At 44.3% G+C, this 17,274-nt stretch overlaps 1 protein-coding gene across 4 annotated transcripts in view; it reads right to left on the bottom strand.

The window, feature by feature from the left end:
* The window catches only part of NEU2 (neuraminidase 2), a 24,164-nt gene that overhangs the window by 5,301 nt on the left and 1,589 nt on the right, over positions 1–17,274 (bottom strand). Inside the window, exons 1-2 of one of the 4 annotated variants that reach the window (XM_077758933.1) lie at positions 15,736–16,463; positions 5,592–5,654 (exon numbers count right to left, since the gene is read on the bottom strand). In XM_077758933.1, the coding sequence (XP_077615059.1) occupies positions 5,592–5,617 (26 nt within the window). In that variant the 5' untranslated portion in view covers positions 5,618–5,654; positions 15,736–16,463. Of the gene's footprint in view, positions 1–2,262; positions 2,318–5,591; positions 5,655–13,309; positions 13,396–15,735; positions 16,464–17,274 lie in introns of those variants that run through there. The other 3 variants (XM_077758924.1, XM_077758943.1, XM_077758951.1) reach the window with 3 other exon arrangements.

Below are 17,274 nucleotides of genomic sequence, written 5' to 3' on the forward strand. Positions count from 1 at the left end.
CTTCCAGGCTTGCTCTGTTTTCCAGATTCTTTCCTTAGACTCTGCTCTCCTATAGGGTGGGGACAAATTTCTTCATTCCTAATAGCAAATATTTATTGTGCTTCTACCTTGTGCCCTGCATTGTTCTAGAAACTCGGGATGCTTTGTGAATTAAAAAAAATAAAAGAGATCCCTGGATTTGTGGAGTTTGTGTTCTAGTGGGGACAGGGCGGTTAACTTTATTACCAAACACCAAATGGTGCTCACTAGGACAAGGACTCGCCTGAGCACTCCACAGGGGTGGCCTTACCTGACCTCACAAATGCTCCCATCAATGCCTGGTCCTCTGAAAACCTGTGAGGCTGAGAGCCATGTCTCTGTGCGAAGAGAGGCTGGCATGGACAAGGGAGGCTGCGGACGCGTGCTAACCCAGTCCCCCTCGGGCTGCTAGGCTAAGTTTTTGCCCCATGCGTATTTCGAGCCAACGCAGACACAGGAAGGCAGGTGACCTTCCTGTGAGATGATGACCTGAGCCGAGATCAAGAGTCAGACACTCAACTATCTGAGCCACCCAGGTACCCCTATAAACGTTAATATTTATAATACTATTTATAAATATTCACTTATTTAATGCCTGTGAAACCCCTACAAAATAGACACGACTTTTATCCCATTGTACAGATGAGGAAACTGAGCTCACTAACACTTAAGTGTCAGAGCTGGGACCAAAGACACTTCTAACTCCCCACAATACTGACTCAGGGTGGAGTTCCAGAAAATACCGTCTTCCAGAACCTTGTTACACTTCTGGTGCTTTAGCACCTGGTATTGGTACCTGGCCCATCTGGGCCCAGCTCTGGGTCATGGCAGCAGCTTGAAACCAACATAGCAGGAAGAGAATTGAATTAGGAGTCGAAACATCAGATTCTAGTCCTAGGACTAGATTGTGTATCTCGGGGCAAGAACCTACCTCCCTGGGTTCCATCTCCCCACGTGGCAAGAAGGGAGCTATAGGAGGTGACCACACAGGCCCCTCCATCTGCAGCAGGGGCTGACTCCTTGGGGGAGGGGAGGACAGGGCCCTCAGCACAAGCCAGCCTCAGGTGCCAGCATCCAGGCGGTCGGCGGGGTGACAATGTCAGGCTGAGCCATGAGAAACCACCATACTGTAGGCCAAAAACAGTTGAATCATGGTGATTTCAGATGGTCCCACCCAAAGGAACCAGCAGCTGACATGGCTTGAGGTCTTGTGGGGCCCAGGCCCAGAGCAAAGCATCTTACAGAAGGAAGCTCACGTCTCCCCATGCAGCCCACAAGGCTGGCTTTCGTGCCGCCATCTCAAATGTAGGGAAACTGAGAGGTAGAGGCAGGGAGGCAGGAGGTGACCTCCTGGAGTGGGTGGTGCGGGTGGATAGGCGTGAGCCCGGAGCTGCCAGATTCTAGAGCCCACACCTCTAACCTGCTGCCATGGGACCCACGGCCGAGACGCAGATCGAGAAGGCTTTCTCAGAAAAAGCAAGCAGTCCAGCTGGCCTTCTCTCTCCTGCTGGGAGGACAACCAATGGGCTCCTTTCAAACCCAAAGGCCTCCACGTGCCCCTCCAGGAAGATGCTTCGGCAGCTTACAGATTTGCACTGAGCATCTTCTAGACACACAGATAAGCACTGATCCCTGCCCTCCAAGAGCCTCTAGTAATAAGTGAGAACCAAGAATTCTGAGGACGAGGCAAGAGGTACACTTTGCAGCTTTTCCCAGAGGAACAGCCCTTGTTCTTGGGGGTTAGTTTGGGGGGGGGGGGGGAATGTGTGCATGTTGGCTACCATGTTGAAATACCAGCTCTCTGAAGAGCAGGAAGTTACCTGCAACGGGACCACCGACCACCAGCAAAGCAAGCATGGGGGGCCACAAGCCTGGCAGCTTCTTTTCCCAAGAAAACCCTATTTCCAACGGGTTCAACAACTCAGCTTGGGCCCAGTGCCTTGCTGGCTGGGATTCCTGCCCCCCAGGCTAAGAAGAGCTTTCTTGATTCCCATGCTAGTCCAGGACCACTGAGTCGCCTTCTGGAAGTCCAGACCAGAGATCACTCGGGGGCAGAATTAGGAGTTTTCCTAAGCTGACCACTGGAGCCTTCTCCACATCTTTCCCCATCCAGCAGGGACTCTGGGCACCCCAAGAACAGAGTGGGTGTCATGACAGGGGGGCTGAGGGTGATGAGCTGTCCTGCTCTTTAGAACTGCCATTGTCTAAGACATTCCCAATATCGCTCTATCGCTTCATAATTACCTTGCACAGAAGAGCTCTTGTTTATGTTAACAAAGGAGCCGGTGAGTCAATTCCAAGAAAAGCTGATCGTCAGCTTTTGAAGAAGGTTCCAAGTCAGATCCTGGCACCTGGGTGGGAAGTCAGGATCTATAGCAAAGGCAGTAGCCCTCCAGCTTCTAGAACACTGTGTTCCTCAGGGCTCATCTCAAGTCTCAGGGCCTCCTCTATTGTGTCAGTGCCTAAATATATATCTACGGGAGGCCCTATTTCTGTCACCCACTCATCTGCCAACACGCTCCAGGGCGATGCCAGTTTACAGGCCCAGCCTTGGCCCAGTTAGGGCGCTGGCACTCATTAACCAGAGGAAGTCTGCCCAGGTCTCAGCACTATAGTCATAGTGGATCAGAATGAGCCAAGGACAGCCTGGGTCAAGCTTGCTTCTGAAACGGATGCAGCAAGCAAAATGTGTACACAGCAGGGAACAAGCTTCCCAAGGCCTGGGACGATTTGGAAGTACAGGGAGGGCACGGGCAAAGGCTAGAGCCAGGCCTGACTCGGCTCCTTTTCTGGTTCCTCCGGGGCCAGCTGGGTAAGGAAGGCATCCTTCTTGACCCCTTCAACCCCAGTTTCCTCCTCTGAAAAGTGGTAGAAAAAATATCACAGTAGATCCCAGGTTGCATGAGAGCAGAGACTATATGCTTCACCTGCTACTAAAACCCAGTATCAAGAGAAGTTTCTGGTATATCACTGGTGCTCCATCAGTGCTCATCAACTGAGCAAATGGATGAAGCTGCCTTTCCAGGCAGGGCCAATGCCGCGAAGATTATACAAGATAAACCCCCACTTAAATATCCTAATCCAGCCTCTGGCACGTGGCAAGGACTCGCTAGGTTCTGGGACCTGGCAAAGAGCCCTTTTCTTCTGCGCCCACTACAACCAAGCCTAAGACTGCATGGACCATGGGTTCATTCCCAGAAGGATGAGTCATTCGCATGTATACAGCCAGAAAATACAGAGTTTCTTTGACTTATAAAGGGGTTACATCCCAATAAACCCATCATAAGTTGAAAACACCATAAACTGAAAATGCATCTAATACACCTAACCTACCGAACATCCTAGCTTGGCCTGGCCCACCTTAAATGTGCTCAGAACACTTCCGTTAGCCCGCAGGTTGGGCTGATCATCTAAGGCAAAATCATTGAACACAAAGCCCATTTTATAACAAGCTGTTGATTATCTCATGTCGTGTATTGAATACTGTGCTGAAAGTGACAGAGCAGCTCTGTGGACGCAGAACGGTGGTCGGCGTACCAGTCATTGACCTTCATGGTCACTGGCTGGGAGCTGCTCCTGACCTGCCTCACAAGAGAGGATTGGCTGTACATTACTAGCCCGGGAAAAGATCCAAATTCCAGACTCCATGTAGGGTTTTTACCAAATGCATATTGTTTTCACACCATCTTGAAGCTAAAAAATCCTAAGTTGAACCATTGTACGTTGGGGCCACCTCTATAGCTCACCTCACCCCAGTCCACCGCCAGACAGTGTGGGTGAGGCTGAAGGAGCTGGAAAAATCAAAAGGCAGTCCGGCTCAGTTTAAGGGGCTAAACTTTCTGTTGTAGCCTAGGACCAGGGGTGAGGGAGGTCTTCCTAATTTGCTCCCCTTCCCACCTCGGAACAAAGTCTTTTCACAGTTACCTCCAGACAGATCCGGAAGCTCAGAGCCAGGTGCAGACACGCCTTGACACATTCTCTCCCGGGGGTCAGCTTTCTCTGACAGCGAACTGTCCCCTAGATTGGGGGTTCTGGGTTCTCCCTCCTGCTCTGGTCTAGAGCCCTCTCACTGTTCTCAGAGAGACAGTCTGACTTTGAATTTTTCCTCGAAAAAAGTCCCACTCGAAGGCCAGCCTATGTGAAAGGCCCAGTAAACCCAGCCTCCTAGCTCTGACTCATACCCCACATGTGGGAGGCTTGGGAGTCACCTTGAAGCTGGTGCCTTTACTAAGTTCTTCTTGTCTTCCAGCTAACTCACTGGGCCACAGAAGAGGTGTTTTAAAAGTGGGTGAAGTGTAGGTGTGGTGACTGGCTAATGAAATTGTTACCCACCCATAAAATGGAATATTAGGTATCGATTAATTAAAATCATGTTTTAAAGGGGCGCCTGGGTGGCTCAGTCAGTTGAGCATCTGACTTCAGCTCAGGTCGTCTCATGGCTCATGAGTTCGAGCCCTGCATCAGGCTTTGTGCTGACAGCTCAGAGCCTGGAGCCTGCTTCGGATTCTGTGTCTCCCTCTCTCTCTACTCATGCTATATCTCTGTCTCTCTCTCTCCAAATTAAATAAACATTAAAAAATTTTTAAATCATGTTTTATAGATTAGGTAATACATGAGAAAATGCTAGGATTGTGTGAAGTAGAAAAAGTGGATACATGATGGCATACAAGGTAGGGTCCCACTTTTATAAATGTGTTTATTGTACACTAAAAAAACTATATAAAAATAGGAGTGCCTGGGTGGCTTAGTCGGTTAAGTGTCCGACTTTCGCTTAGGTCATGATCTCGCGATTCGTGGGTTCAGCCCCCGCGTCGGGCTCTGTGCTGCCTGCCAGCTCAGAGCCTGGAGCCTATTTCAGAGTCTGTATCTCCCTCTCTCTCTGACCCTCCCCTGCTCACACTGTCTCTCTCTCTCCTAGAAATAAAAAAAAAAATCTATATAAAAATAAACAAAAATTATATAAAAATATGTATTGCTATACCTCCAAACTTAGCACAGTGCATGGAACAAAACTAATTAATTTTAGTTCATTTTAATTAGTGGGATGACAATGATATTTATTTACTTCCTTCTTCCAGGTGCTTATGAATATTATTAGTTTAAGAAGGCATTATCTTAAAAAACAATGATAAGTAATATAATGAAAGACTTTAAAATGTGGCTTAAGGGTAGCTCTTCACTCTATCCTGGCCAGATCACTGAGTGTGGAAGTATGGTTTTAAAAAGACCTAAAGAGCTTATAGAAATGGCCTTGAGTTGCCTGGGTGGCTCAGTAGGTTGAGTGTCCAACTCTTGATTTCTTCTCGGGTCATGATCTCATGGTTCATGAGTTTGAGCCCCATGTTGGGCTCTGCACTCACTGCACAGAGCCTGCCTGCTTGGGATTCTCTCTCTCCCTCTCCCTCCCTCTGTACCCCATATCCCCCAAAATAAATAAATAAACTTAAAAAAAGTTTAAAAATGGGTTTGATTCAGCATTCAAATTTAACTTACATTTGATTCCAAAGGGTCAATTGATTAACTGTTCAAAAGTATTCATCAGATACATCCTATGTAGCCAACACCATGCTAACCTGGGGAGGAGATGACGAGGGGTCATGGATGAGGTCCTAGAGCTCCAAGTGCTGATTATTCATCTGAGGGGAAAAGACAAGCACATGAGCTACAGAGGCCAGAGAAGGCAGATATATTATCCAAATGACCAAATCTAAAGTTGTGTCTAGCTAAGCTGTTTTTTCTTTTTTAAGATTTTATTTTTAAGTAATCGCTACACCCAACATGGGGCTCAAAGCTACAACCCCGAGATCAAGAGTCACATGTTCTATTAACTGAGCCAGCCAGGTGCCTTACAGGTAAACATTTTTTAATGCAACATCTTTTTTTTTTTTATTTCAGCAATTTCTATTTAGTTCTTCTTTGAAACTACTTTTTTAAAAAAAAATTGTTTTCTTCCACCCTAAGAACAAATGAGCTATCAAGCCATGAAAAGACATAGTGCATATTACTAAGTGAAAGGAGGAACTCTGAAAAGGCTCCACACTGTGGGTTTCCAACTGTGTGACATTCTGGAAAAGACAGAACAATGGAGAAGGTAAAAAGATCAGTGGTTGCCAGGGATTGTAGAGGTGGGGTGAGTGAGTAAGGGAAACATAAATGGCTTTTTTTTCCTGCAGTGAAAATGTTCTCTAATATATCATAATAATGGATACGTGTCATTATATATTCATTCAAGCCCACAGAATGTACACCACTAGGAGTGAATCCCCACATAAGCTATGGATGTTGGATAATAATGATGTGTCTGTGTAGATTCATCTGTTGTAACAAAGATACCACTCTGGTGGGAGTTGGTGACAGTGGGGGAAGCTCTGCATGGGTGGGGGCAGGGGATAAATGAGAAAGCTCTGTACCTTCCTCTCAATTTTGCTACAAACCTAAAACTGCTCTAAAAAATAAAGTCCTAATTTTAAACATTAATTTTCTATTCTTGTTTTATATAGTTTACTACTTAACCTCTTTAAGCACTTGAAGCAGACTTTGTTTTTTGTTTCCATCTCCTCATATGTCAACTCTTTCATTCTTATGCAATGCTTTTCTTCATATTGGACTTCCTCAAATGTTTTATGATTGGTTACACTAATGTTTCAATTATTTATATTCATTTATTTCTCTTATTGGTCTTCCCCAAATGTTTTATAATTTTTGTGTATGAGCTCATCCTCACTGGGGATTAACTTTTGGGTGTGGTGATGGAGGTGCCCCCAAAAGTGCCCCAGATTGTGGATATGCCTCATAGTTGTCTCCACCTAAGTCTTAAGGGTTCACAGTTTCTCAACATTTTTTTCTCAATTTCTATCTTAGGGTTTCTGTGCTTTGTAAGTGGCAAAAGCTTGAACTCAGTGTGCAAACCCACCTTGTTCTCTAATTTCTTGCCAGTGATCCTCTTTCTACTCAAGACCTGAGACTTTTGTTTGTTTGTTTGTTTACTTCTGAGACATAATTCCTTTCTAGACTTTCTGCTGTATTCAGGTGCAAAGTTTTTATTCTTGTTCTCCCGTTGCTGAGATCTTAAAACAAGAATATACCCTGGCCATGTGTGTACAGCCCCTAATAAACTAGGTTGCCAGGGTAGATATAGAATTGCCTAAGAATGGCACCTGGAGATTTGCCTTTCTTACTTTTGAGATCAAATATGTATTTAAGATCAAATATGATATATGTTATATATATATATATTCAGCATTTCTGTATGTTCAGGAAATTTCAAGCGACCTTGGGCAAGCTACTGAACTTCTGTAAATCTGGCTCTTTCATAAGACCATAGTGATGTTACCATCAACAAGGCATATCATAGTCAAATTCACAAAAGACTCAGGCAAGGAAGGAATCTTGAAAGCAGCAAGGGAAAAGTCCTTAAGCTACAAGGGAAAACAGATCAGGTTTACAGCAGACCTGTCCACAGAAACTTGGCAGGCCAGAAAGGAGTGGTAGGATATATTCAATGTGCTGAACTGGAAAAATATGCAGCCAAGAATTCTTTACCCAGCAAAGCTGTTGTTTAAAATAGGAGAGATTAAAAGTTTCCCGGACGAACAAAAATTACAGGAGTTCATGACCACTAAACCAACCCTGCAAGAAATTTTAAGGGGGACTCTCTGAAGGGAGAAAAAACAAAAAACAATAAACAAACAAACAAAAACCAAAAGCAACAAAGACTAGAAAGTATCAGAGAATACCACCAGAAACTCCAACTCTACAAGAAACATAATGGCAATAAATTTATCTTTCAGTGCTCATTCTAAACATCAATGAACTAAATGTTCCAAAAAAAGACACAGGGTAACAAAAAGGATAAGAAAATAAGATCCATCTATATGCTGTTTACAAGAGACCCACTTTAGACCTAAAGACACCTTAAGATTGAAAGTAAGGAGATAGAGAACCATCTATCATGCTAATGGTCAACAAAAGAAAGCCAAAGTAGCCATACTTAATATCAGACAATCTAGACTTTAAAATAAAGACTGTAATAAGAGATGAAGAAGGGCTTTATATCATAATTAAGGTGTCTATCCACCAAGAAGACCTAACAATTGTAAACATTTATGCTTGAAATGTGAGAGCACCCAAATATGTAAATCAATTAATCACAAACATAGAGAAACTCATTGATAATAATACCATAAAAGTAGGGGACTTCAGCACCCCATTTACAGCAATGGATAGATCATCTAAACAGAAAATCAACAAGGAAACAATGGCTCTGAATGACACACTGGACTGGATGGACTTAATCGATATATTCAGAACATTTCATCCTAAAGTAGCAGAATATACATTCTTCTCCAGTGCACATGGAACATTCTCCAGAATAGATTACATACTGGGACACAAATTAGCCCTCAACAAGTACAAAAAGATCAAGATCATACTGTGCATATTTTCAGACTACAATGCTATGAAACTCGAAATCAATGACAAGAAAAAAAATTTTTTTTTAATTTTTTATAGTTTATTTTTGAGACAGAGAGAGAGCATGAGTGGAGGAGGGGTAGAGGGAGAGAGGGAGACACAGAATCTGAAACTGGGTCCCAGCTCTGAGCTGTCAGCACCAGAGCCCAATGTGGGGCTTGAACCCATGAACTGTCAGATCATGACCTGAGCTGAAGTCGGGCGCCTAACCGACTGAGCCACCCAGGCGCCCTGAAAAAATTTGGAAAGGTGTCTAATACTTGGAGACTAAAGAACATCCTACTAAAGAATGAATGGACTAACAAATAAGTTAAAGAGGAAATGAGAAAGTACATGGAAACCAATGAAAATGATAACACCACAGCCCAAAACCTCTGGGATGAACCAAAGGCAGTCAGTCATAAGAGGAAAGTATACAGCAATCCAGGCCTTTCTAAAGAAGGGAGAAAGGTCTCAGATACACAACCTAACCTTACACCTTAAAGAGCTTGAAAAAGAACAGCAAATGAAACCTCAAATCAGCAGAAAACAGGGAATAAAAAAGATTAAAGCAGAAATCAATGCTATCAAAATGAAAAAAACAGAACAGATCAACGAAACCAGAAGCTGGTTCTTTGAAAGAATTAACAAAACTGATAAAACACTAGCCAATTTGATCAAAAAGAAAAAGGAAAGGACCCAAATAAATAAAATCAAGAATGAAAGACAAGAGATCACAACCAACACAGCAGAAATAAAAACAGTAATAAGAGAATATTATGAGCAATTATATGCCAATAAAATGGGCAATCTGGAACAAATGGACAAATTCCTAGAAACATATAAACTACCAAAACTGAAACAGGAAGAAATAAAAAATTTGAACAGACCCATAACCAGGAAAGAAATTGAGTTAGTAATCAAAAATCTCCCAAAAATCAAGAGTCCAGGGTCAGATGGCTTTCCAGGGGAATTCTACCGAACATTTAAGGAAGAATTAACACCTATTCTTTTCTAAAATTTTTAAATGTTTTGTTTATTTCTGAGAGAGAGAGACAGCGTGAGCAGGGGAGGGTTAGAGAGAGAGGGAGACACAGAATCTGAAGCAGTCGCCAGGCTCTGAGCTGGCTGTCAGCATAGAGCCCTAAGCGGAGCTCGAACCCACGAACCATGAGATCATGACTTGAGCCGAAGTCGGCCGTTTAACCAACTGAGCCAGCCAGGTGCCCCAACACCTATTCTTTTGAAGCAGTTCCAAAAAAATAGAAATGGAAGGAAAACTTCCAAACTCTTTCTATGAAGCCAACATTACCTTGATTCCAAAACCAAAGAACTCACTGAAAAGGAGAACTATAGATCAATTTCCCTGATGACCATGGATGCAAAAATCCTCAACAAGATATTAGCCAACTGGATCCAACAATACATTAAAAAAATGATTCACCACGATTTATACCTGGGATGCAGGGCTGGTTCAATAACTGCAAAGTAATCAGTGTGATTCATCACACTAATAAAAGACAGGACAAGAACCACATGAGCCTCTCAATAGATGCAGAGAAAGCATTTGACAAAATACAGCATCCTTTCTTGATAAAAACCCTCAAGTAGGGACAGGAGAATCATGCCTCGAGATCATAAAAACCATATATGAAAAGACCCAATGCTAATACCATCCTCAATGGGGAAAAACTGAGAGCTTTCCTGCTAAGGTCAGAAACAAGACAGGGATGTCCACTATCACCACTGTTTATTCAGGTATTGGAAGTCTTAGCCTCAGCAATCAGACAACATAAAAAATTAAAGGCATCCAAATTGGCCAGGAGGAGGTCAAACTTTCACTCTTTGCAGATGACATGATACTCTATATGGAAAACTCAAAAGAGTCCACCAAAAAACTGCTAGAACTGATCCATGAATTCAGCAAAGTTGCAGGATATAAAATCAATGCACAGAAATCAGTTGCATTCCTATTCACCAAGAATGAAGAAACAGAAAGAGAAATCAAGGAATCGATCCCATTTACAATTGTACCAGCTAGAACAAACAATCCTAACATTTTTATGGAACCAGAAAAGACCCTGAGTAGCCAAAACAATCTTGAAAAAGAAAACCAAAGCAGGAGGCATCACAATCTTGGACCTCAAGCTGTATTACAAAGCTGTAATCATCAATCAAGACAGTATGGCACTGGCACAAGAACAGATACTCAGATCAATGGAACAGAACAGAGAACCCAGAAATGGACCCACAAACATATGGCCAACGAACCTTTGACATAACGGGAAAGAATATCCAATGGGGTAAGACAATCTCTTCAGCAAGTGATGCTGGGAAAACCGGACAGCAACATGCAGAAAAATGAACCTGGACCACGTTCTTACACCAGACACAAAAATGAACTCAAAATGGATGAAAGACCTAAATATAACACAAGAAGCCATCAAAATCCTAGAGAAGAAAGCAGGCAAAAACCTCTTTGGCCTTGGCCTCAGCAATTTCTTATTCAACACATCGCCAGAGGCAAGGGAAACAAAAGTAAAAATGAACTATTGGGACCTCATCAAAATAAAAAGATTCTGCACAGTGAAGGAAAGAATCAGCAAAACTAAAAGGCAACCAATGGAATGGGAGAAGATATTTGCAAACGACGTATCAGATAAAGGGTTAGTATCCAAAATCTATAAAGAACTTAATCAAACACAACACCCAAAGAACAAATAATCCAATGAAGAAATGGGCAAAAGACGTGAATAGACACTTCTTCAAAGAAAACATCCAGATGGCCAACCAACACATGAAAAAATGCTCAACATCGCTCATCATCAGGGAAATACAAATCAAAACCACAATGAGATACCACCTCACACCTGTCAGAATGGTCAACATTAACAACTCAGGCAACAATAGATGCTGATGAGGATGCAAAGACAGAGGATCTCTTTTGCACTGCTGGTGGGAATGCAAACTGGTGCAGCTACTCTGGAAAACAGTATGGAGGTTCCTCAAAAAGTTAAAAATAGAACTCCCTACAACCCAGCAATTGCACTACTAGGTATTTATCCAAGGGATGCAGGTATGCTGTTTTGAAGGGGCACAGGCACCCCAATGTTTATAGCAGCGCTATTGACAATAGCCAAAGTATGGAAAGAGCCCAAATGTCCTTGATAAATGAATGGATAAAGGAGATGTGAGATATATATATATATATATATACAGATATAGATATAGATATATATACAAATATAGATATAGATATAGATATAGATACCCACAATAGAGTATTACTCGGCAATCAAAAAGAATTAAATCTTGTCATTTGCAACTATGTGGATGGAACTAGAGGTTATTATGCTAAGCAAAATTAGTCAGTCAGAGAAAGACAAATATATGACTTCACTCATATGAGGACTTTAAGATACAAAACAGATGACCATAAGGGAAGGGAAGCAAAAATAATATAAAAACAGGGAGGGGGACAAAACAAAAGAGACTCTGAAATATGGAGAACAAACAGAGGGTTACTGGAGGGGTTGTGGGTGGGGGATGGGCTAAATGGGTGAGGGTGAGGGGCATTAAGGAATCTACTCCTGAGATCATTGTTGCACTATATGCTAACTTACTTGGATGTAGATTAAAAAATAAATTAAATGTTTAAAAAAAGACCATAGTGTGGGAATGCAAACTGGTGCAGCCCCTCTGGAAAACAGTGTGGAGGTTCCTCAGGAAACTAACAACAGAAATCCCCTANCTAATTTGTGTAAAGTGTTTAGAACAGAGCCTGGCCCAGAGGTGGTCGATAGATATCATGATAATTATTCATGCTTCTGCTCAGTTCTATTCCCTGATCAGGTCTTTATATATTACAAATGTATTTTTAAAATAACCACTATAATTTTTTTTTTAATTTAAAACATTGAAATTCCTCTCCTCTCTCCATTCCCAAGAGCAAACTCAACACAGGAAGTTAGATAATCTTAAAAGAAATTCTCTTAATAAGGAATCCAACTTAGTACACTTGAATATTCAATTCCTGCCAATGCACATTTGTAATAGTCACTCTAAATTGATTATTTTGTGATTATTAACTCCATTAATGATCTATTAAAAGTTATCACCCAGAAAACATCACAAAAGCTTCTGATCAAGAACAGCTCAGGTCTTGAAAGGGTTTTCTCAGTGCCTTAGTCCATTTGGGCTCCTATAACAAAACACCATAGACTAGGGGTGCTTACAAACAAAAGAAATCTATGTTGCACAGTTCTGGAGAGTAGAAAGTTCAAGATCAAGGCACTGGCAGATTCAGTGTCTGGTGAGACCCTCTTCCTGGTTCATAGATGGCCATAGTGGAAGGGCAAGGGAGCTCTCCAGGGTCTTTTTTGTAAAGAGTCTATAGGTCCCTCATAGACAGAATTCTCATGACTTAATCACCTTTCACACCCCACCTCCTATACGATCACTTTAGGGGTTAGTTTTCAACATACGAATTTTGAGGGAAACAAACATTCAGTCCATGGCACTCAGTATCATCCCAGAATATTCTTACAGCAAGTAGTAGCTGGTCCTTAAAGAGTGAAGGACTCCAATGCGTGCAGAATTGGAAAACCACCAAGACAACATAGAACAGTGTGCACATGCTGTGACCCCACCTAAGGAAAATACAGGTGTGTTTGTGTGTGTGTGTGTATGTGTGTGTGTGTGTGAGAGAGAGAGAGAGAGAGAGAGAGGTTATGTACAGAGTGAACATTTCTAGACTAATGCGCATGAAACTGTTCGCAGGGGTTATGTAAAATGTTTTTGAGAAAGAAAGTGACAAGATCAGGGCTGTTAGCAGACTCACATGGCACACTGAGTGGGATGGAGTGGGAAGGACTGGAAGCAATTGAGCCAGGAGACCTGTTTAAAGGACGTTGCACTAGTCAGGATACGAGCTGCTGGAGGCCTATTCTGAAGCAGTGAGACGGATTGGTGGAGAGAAAAAAAAGAAATTAGATTCCCCTTCGAGACGCTCCCAGTGGTATCCCCAGGGCCCAGCACAGTAATTATATGTACTAGGTGCTCACCGAAGGTATGAAATAAATGGTCTCCCATATGAAAGATTTGACAGTTCCTCTCCTAAGACATCCACTGACTTCCTCAAGATGTAAATCCCACAGACCTCGTCATCTCTCTTGAGGGCTCACTCACTCAGCCCTGGGCCCTGGGGAGCAGGGTCAGGAGATGGGAGCCATAAGCAGGTAGGGCCAGGGCCCATGTTTCCCCGGTGTCCCTCCGGCCCTGCCCATGCAGGAGTGTAACCTTCCTGCTCTTCCCTGCTCTCGCTCCACCAGGCACCCCCCCAAATGTCTGCTCTACTGCAGACTCAGCCCGGCACTGGGCACTGGGCATGTGGCAGAAGGGGTATCTCCAAAAAGCTTCAGGCCCACTTCCCTTGAGCGCTAAGGGAAGACAAGAAAACTGCTAATGAGGAAGGGGGAAAGAAAAATGCCGAGAAAATCAGATGTAACCCTACACAGATGCACTCACACACACAGGCACGCCCCGGCTACCGTAACACTTTGCACATAAGATCTGATTAAGATAAGGGTTTTCAATGAAGGCAACAGTGAAAGGGGAGTGAGCAGGAAGGAAAGGAGTTACAGAAGCGTAGCATCCAAGGACCAGTGGAAGGAAAGGTGCTCCTGAAGAACAGCTCATTCGATGGACACTCCCTGAATTGCCTGTCTATGTGGAAGCTCAACCAGGAGCCTTTGGTGGTGGGGGACAGTGAAGGCAAGTGGGAATAACTGTGTTTATTCTCGTATCTTCTAAGCCTAATGTGGGGTCTGGCTTACAGTGTCTTGCTGAAATGTCTGTTGATTGAATTAAGGGATGTTTGGATGGATGGATGGATGGATGGATGGATGGATGGATGGATGGAAGGAAGGAAGGAAGGAAGGAAGGAAGGAAGGAAGGAAGGAAGGAAGGAAGAATAGACTGGTAGATGGGTAAATAGGTGGATGGATGGATGGATGGATGGATGGATGGATGGATGGATGGATGGATGGATGGATGGATAAGAGACTACTTCTATCTGGTTTTCAGAGGCAAAATAGAAACCAATGTTTTGTGGCCATCAGATGGCTGGGGTTGATAGCTTTTCAAAGACGGTCTGCTTTTTCTTTTCTTTTCTTTTCTTTTCTTTTCTTTTCTTTTCTTTTCTTCTTTTCTTTTCTTTTTCTCCCTTCCCTCCCTCCCTCTTTCTTTCTTTCTTTCTTTCTTTCTTTCTTTCTTTCTTTCTTTCTTTCTTTCTTTCTTTCTTTCTTTCTTTCAGCAATCCCTACCTGCTGGTATTCATGTCTTTGTGTAATCCCCTACCTTTGAATGCAGGCTGCACCTGACAAGTTTTTCCTAACGAGTAGAAGAAGGCAAAAGTGATGGGCTTTTCCTTCAGTGAGAAGACTACAAAAGATGGTGACTACATCTTCCTGGTGACAAGGTGTCACAGTAGAGAGGCCCACGTGGTGGCCTTAGGCCAAGAGTCAGTGAGGGACTGAGGTCCTCAGCGCAACAGCCCACAAGGAACTGAATGCTGCCACCAACCTCGTAAGCATGGCAGGAGACCCTTTTCCAGTGGCGCTCTGACAGACAATCCCAGCCCCGCCAGTATCTGGATCACAGCCTGTGGGAGACCCTGAGCAGAGAACCTGCTAAGCTGTGCCCTGATCCCTGGCCCACAGAAACTAGGAGATGACAAATGTGTGCTGTTTCAAGCCACCACGTCTGGGGTTAATGTGTGGCCAGCAATGGCTGATTTGATTTTACAAAAGATGAACATTCTGACAATGAAACCTGGAAAATGATGGTAGCAGTGAAGAATCCAGGTTCTAGTACCAGTTGGGCTCGTTTGAATCTGTGTGACCTTGGGCAAGATAATCAACTTCTCTGAGCCTCTGTTCTGGCTTTCTTAAAATGGGTATAATTCTCTGCTCATAGAGAGTACACAAAGATTACATAAAGTACTTAGCTAGGTACCTGTCACCAAATAGAAGGTAGCTACTAGTAATAATAACAATAATAATAATGGAGCAAGCTCCCTCACAAAACAGCGAGTGTCCCACGCCTGGAAGTGATCAAGCTGAGGCATGACGGCAATGCGCAAGAAGTGAACGGAACACTTGGGGACCCTGAGCCCATTCCCAAGCTTCAGATTTGAGTGCTGTGTGGCTGCCTAGCCAATGCTGGGGACGGGGGGGATCAGGTGTGCCAAGGGACCATTGGGGTTACCTTGCACCAGGGTTTGGTAGCAGCCGTTCCTGGCCTTGACCATGGGTAGCACCTGCATTCCTGTATCCTCCGGGCAGGTGTTCAGCCTCCACCTTGACTGGGCCCCTGGAGCCCAGGAAGGTAAACACCCAGCCAGGAAGTGATTGTCGTGGGCATGGCGCCAGCTCTGGGCCGAGGCGGGTCTGAAGGTCAGGAATGCTTCACAGGGAGCGTTCTCCAGGAGAGGACAAAGTACTTGGCTGCAGGCTCTCGGAGACAGGGTGGAGAGTGTTGGGGACACAGCGGCCTACTCGGGGGACCAGACAGGAGGAGCCATCCAGGGGGGCCCCAACCCCCAGGAGCACCTCATTGGCAGGTGAGCAAATGATCTTGGTATTTTTAATGAAAGAAAATGAAATAAGAGATGGAATGCGGGTTTGGGAGGATTGGAAACACCCTGGGCAGGTGTGTGAAGGGGAGGGAAGCCACCACCCATCCACTCATTGAGAGAGAGCCCCAAGAGAGAAGACAGCCCCGGACTTCACTGTGGAGGCCAAGTCTAGTCTTGGCTTCACCATGCCCTGCCAGGGACTCAGTTTCCCCATCTGTGAAGTGGGGTAATGATCCATTCCAGGCTCCTCTACTGTGATGGCTCTGGGGGGCAAGTGAGAGAAAAAAACAGGACCGGACCACACAGTTTGCAGGGCCCCATGCAAAATGAATTTGTGAGGCCCTATGTTCAAAGTTAATTAAGAATTTCAAGAATTAAGAATGTAAAACTATTAAGAGTGACAACAGCAGAGCATTAAACCAAGTGAGGGGCTTTTCTAAGAGCAGAGCCCTGTGTGATCGCATAGGTCACTTGCTCGTGGCTCCAGCCCTAATAAAAAAAACGTGTATGTAAACTGTGAAATGCCAACCGTGATTACTATGTGCCATGGCTCAAATCTCAAGGTCAGGAAGTACACCTGGGAACAGACGTCTAAGCCCTGAAGTGACAGCCCATCGCAATGCTGTCCCCCCAGCCAGGGCCTCTGCTGCTAAGGGTCCCATCCCAAAAGGACAAAAGCGCCCCCCCCTCCCCCCGTGCCCTGTAAACCTTGCAGACTAGTACACCTGCCTGGCACCAAACCAAAGCATGGCGTGACTCAAATGTCCGGGGACACCGTGCTCTTGGAGGTGGTGGGGTAGGTCCTTTCATCCTCTCTTGGTTTAAAATTTGGGATGTTCACAGTCACTGGCAAAGCTGAGGTAGGACCTGCGGCTCCCGCACGCGTGACTGCTCTGCCGTGTTCTCCTGATTACCCACGCGCGTTTGCCTTTTGGGAAAATGCTCATGTTAATGCAGCGAGACCATTGGTGGGAATGCCACCCCCCCCACCCCGGTCACATCTCTGTCCTCCCCTCCCCTCTCCGTTTCCCACTCAGACTTCCTCTTCCTTTCTCATCCCTGCCTCTTCTCCAGTCCCCTTGGCATTGCACAGCTCGCAGCAGTGGGAACTCCGGGTGTCTCCGCAGGTGTCCTAAGCTTTCTGGGAAATCAGACAACAGACCGTCTCC

Source organism: Crocuta crocuta, unplaced genomic scaffold, assembly GCF_008692635.1.
Source record: "Crocuta crocuta isolate KB4526 unplaced genomic scaffold, BGI_CrCroc_1.0 scaffold290, whole genome shotgun sequence".
Lineage (NCBI taxonomy): Eukaryota > Metazoa > Chordata > Mammalia > Carnivora > Hyaenidae > Crocuta > Crocuta crocuta.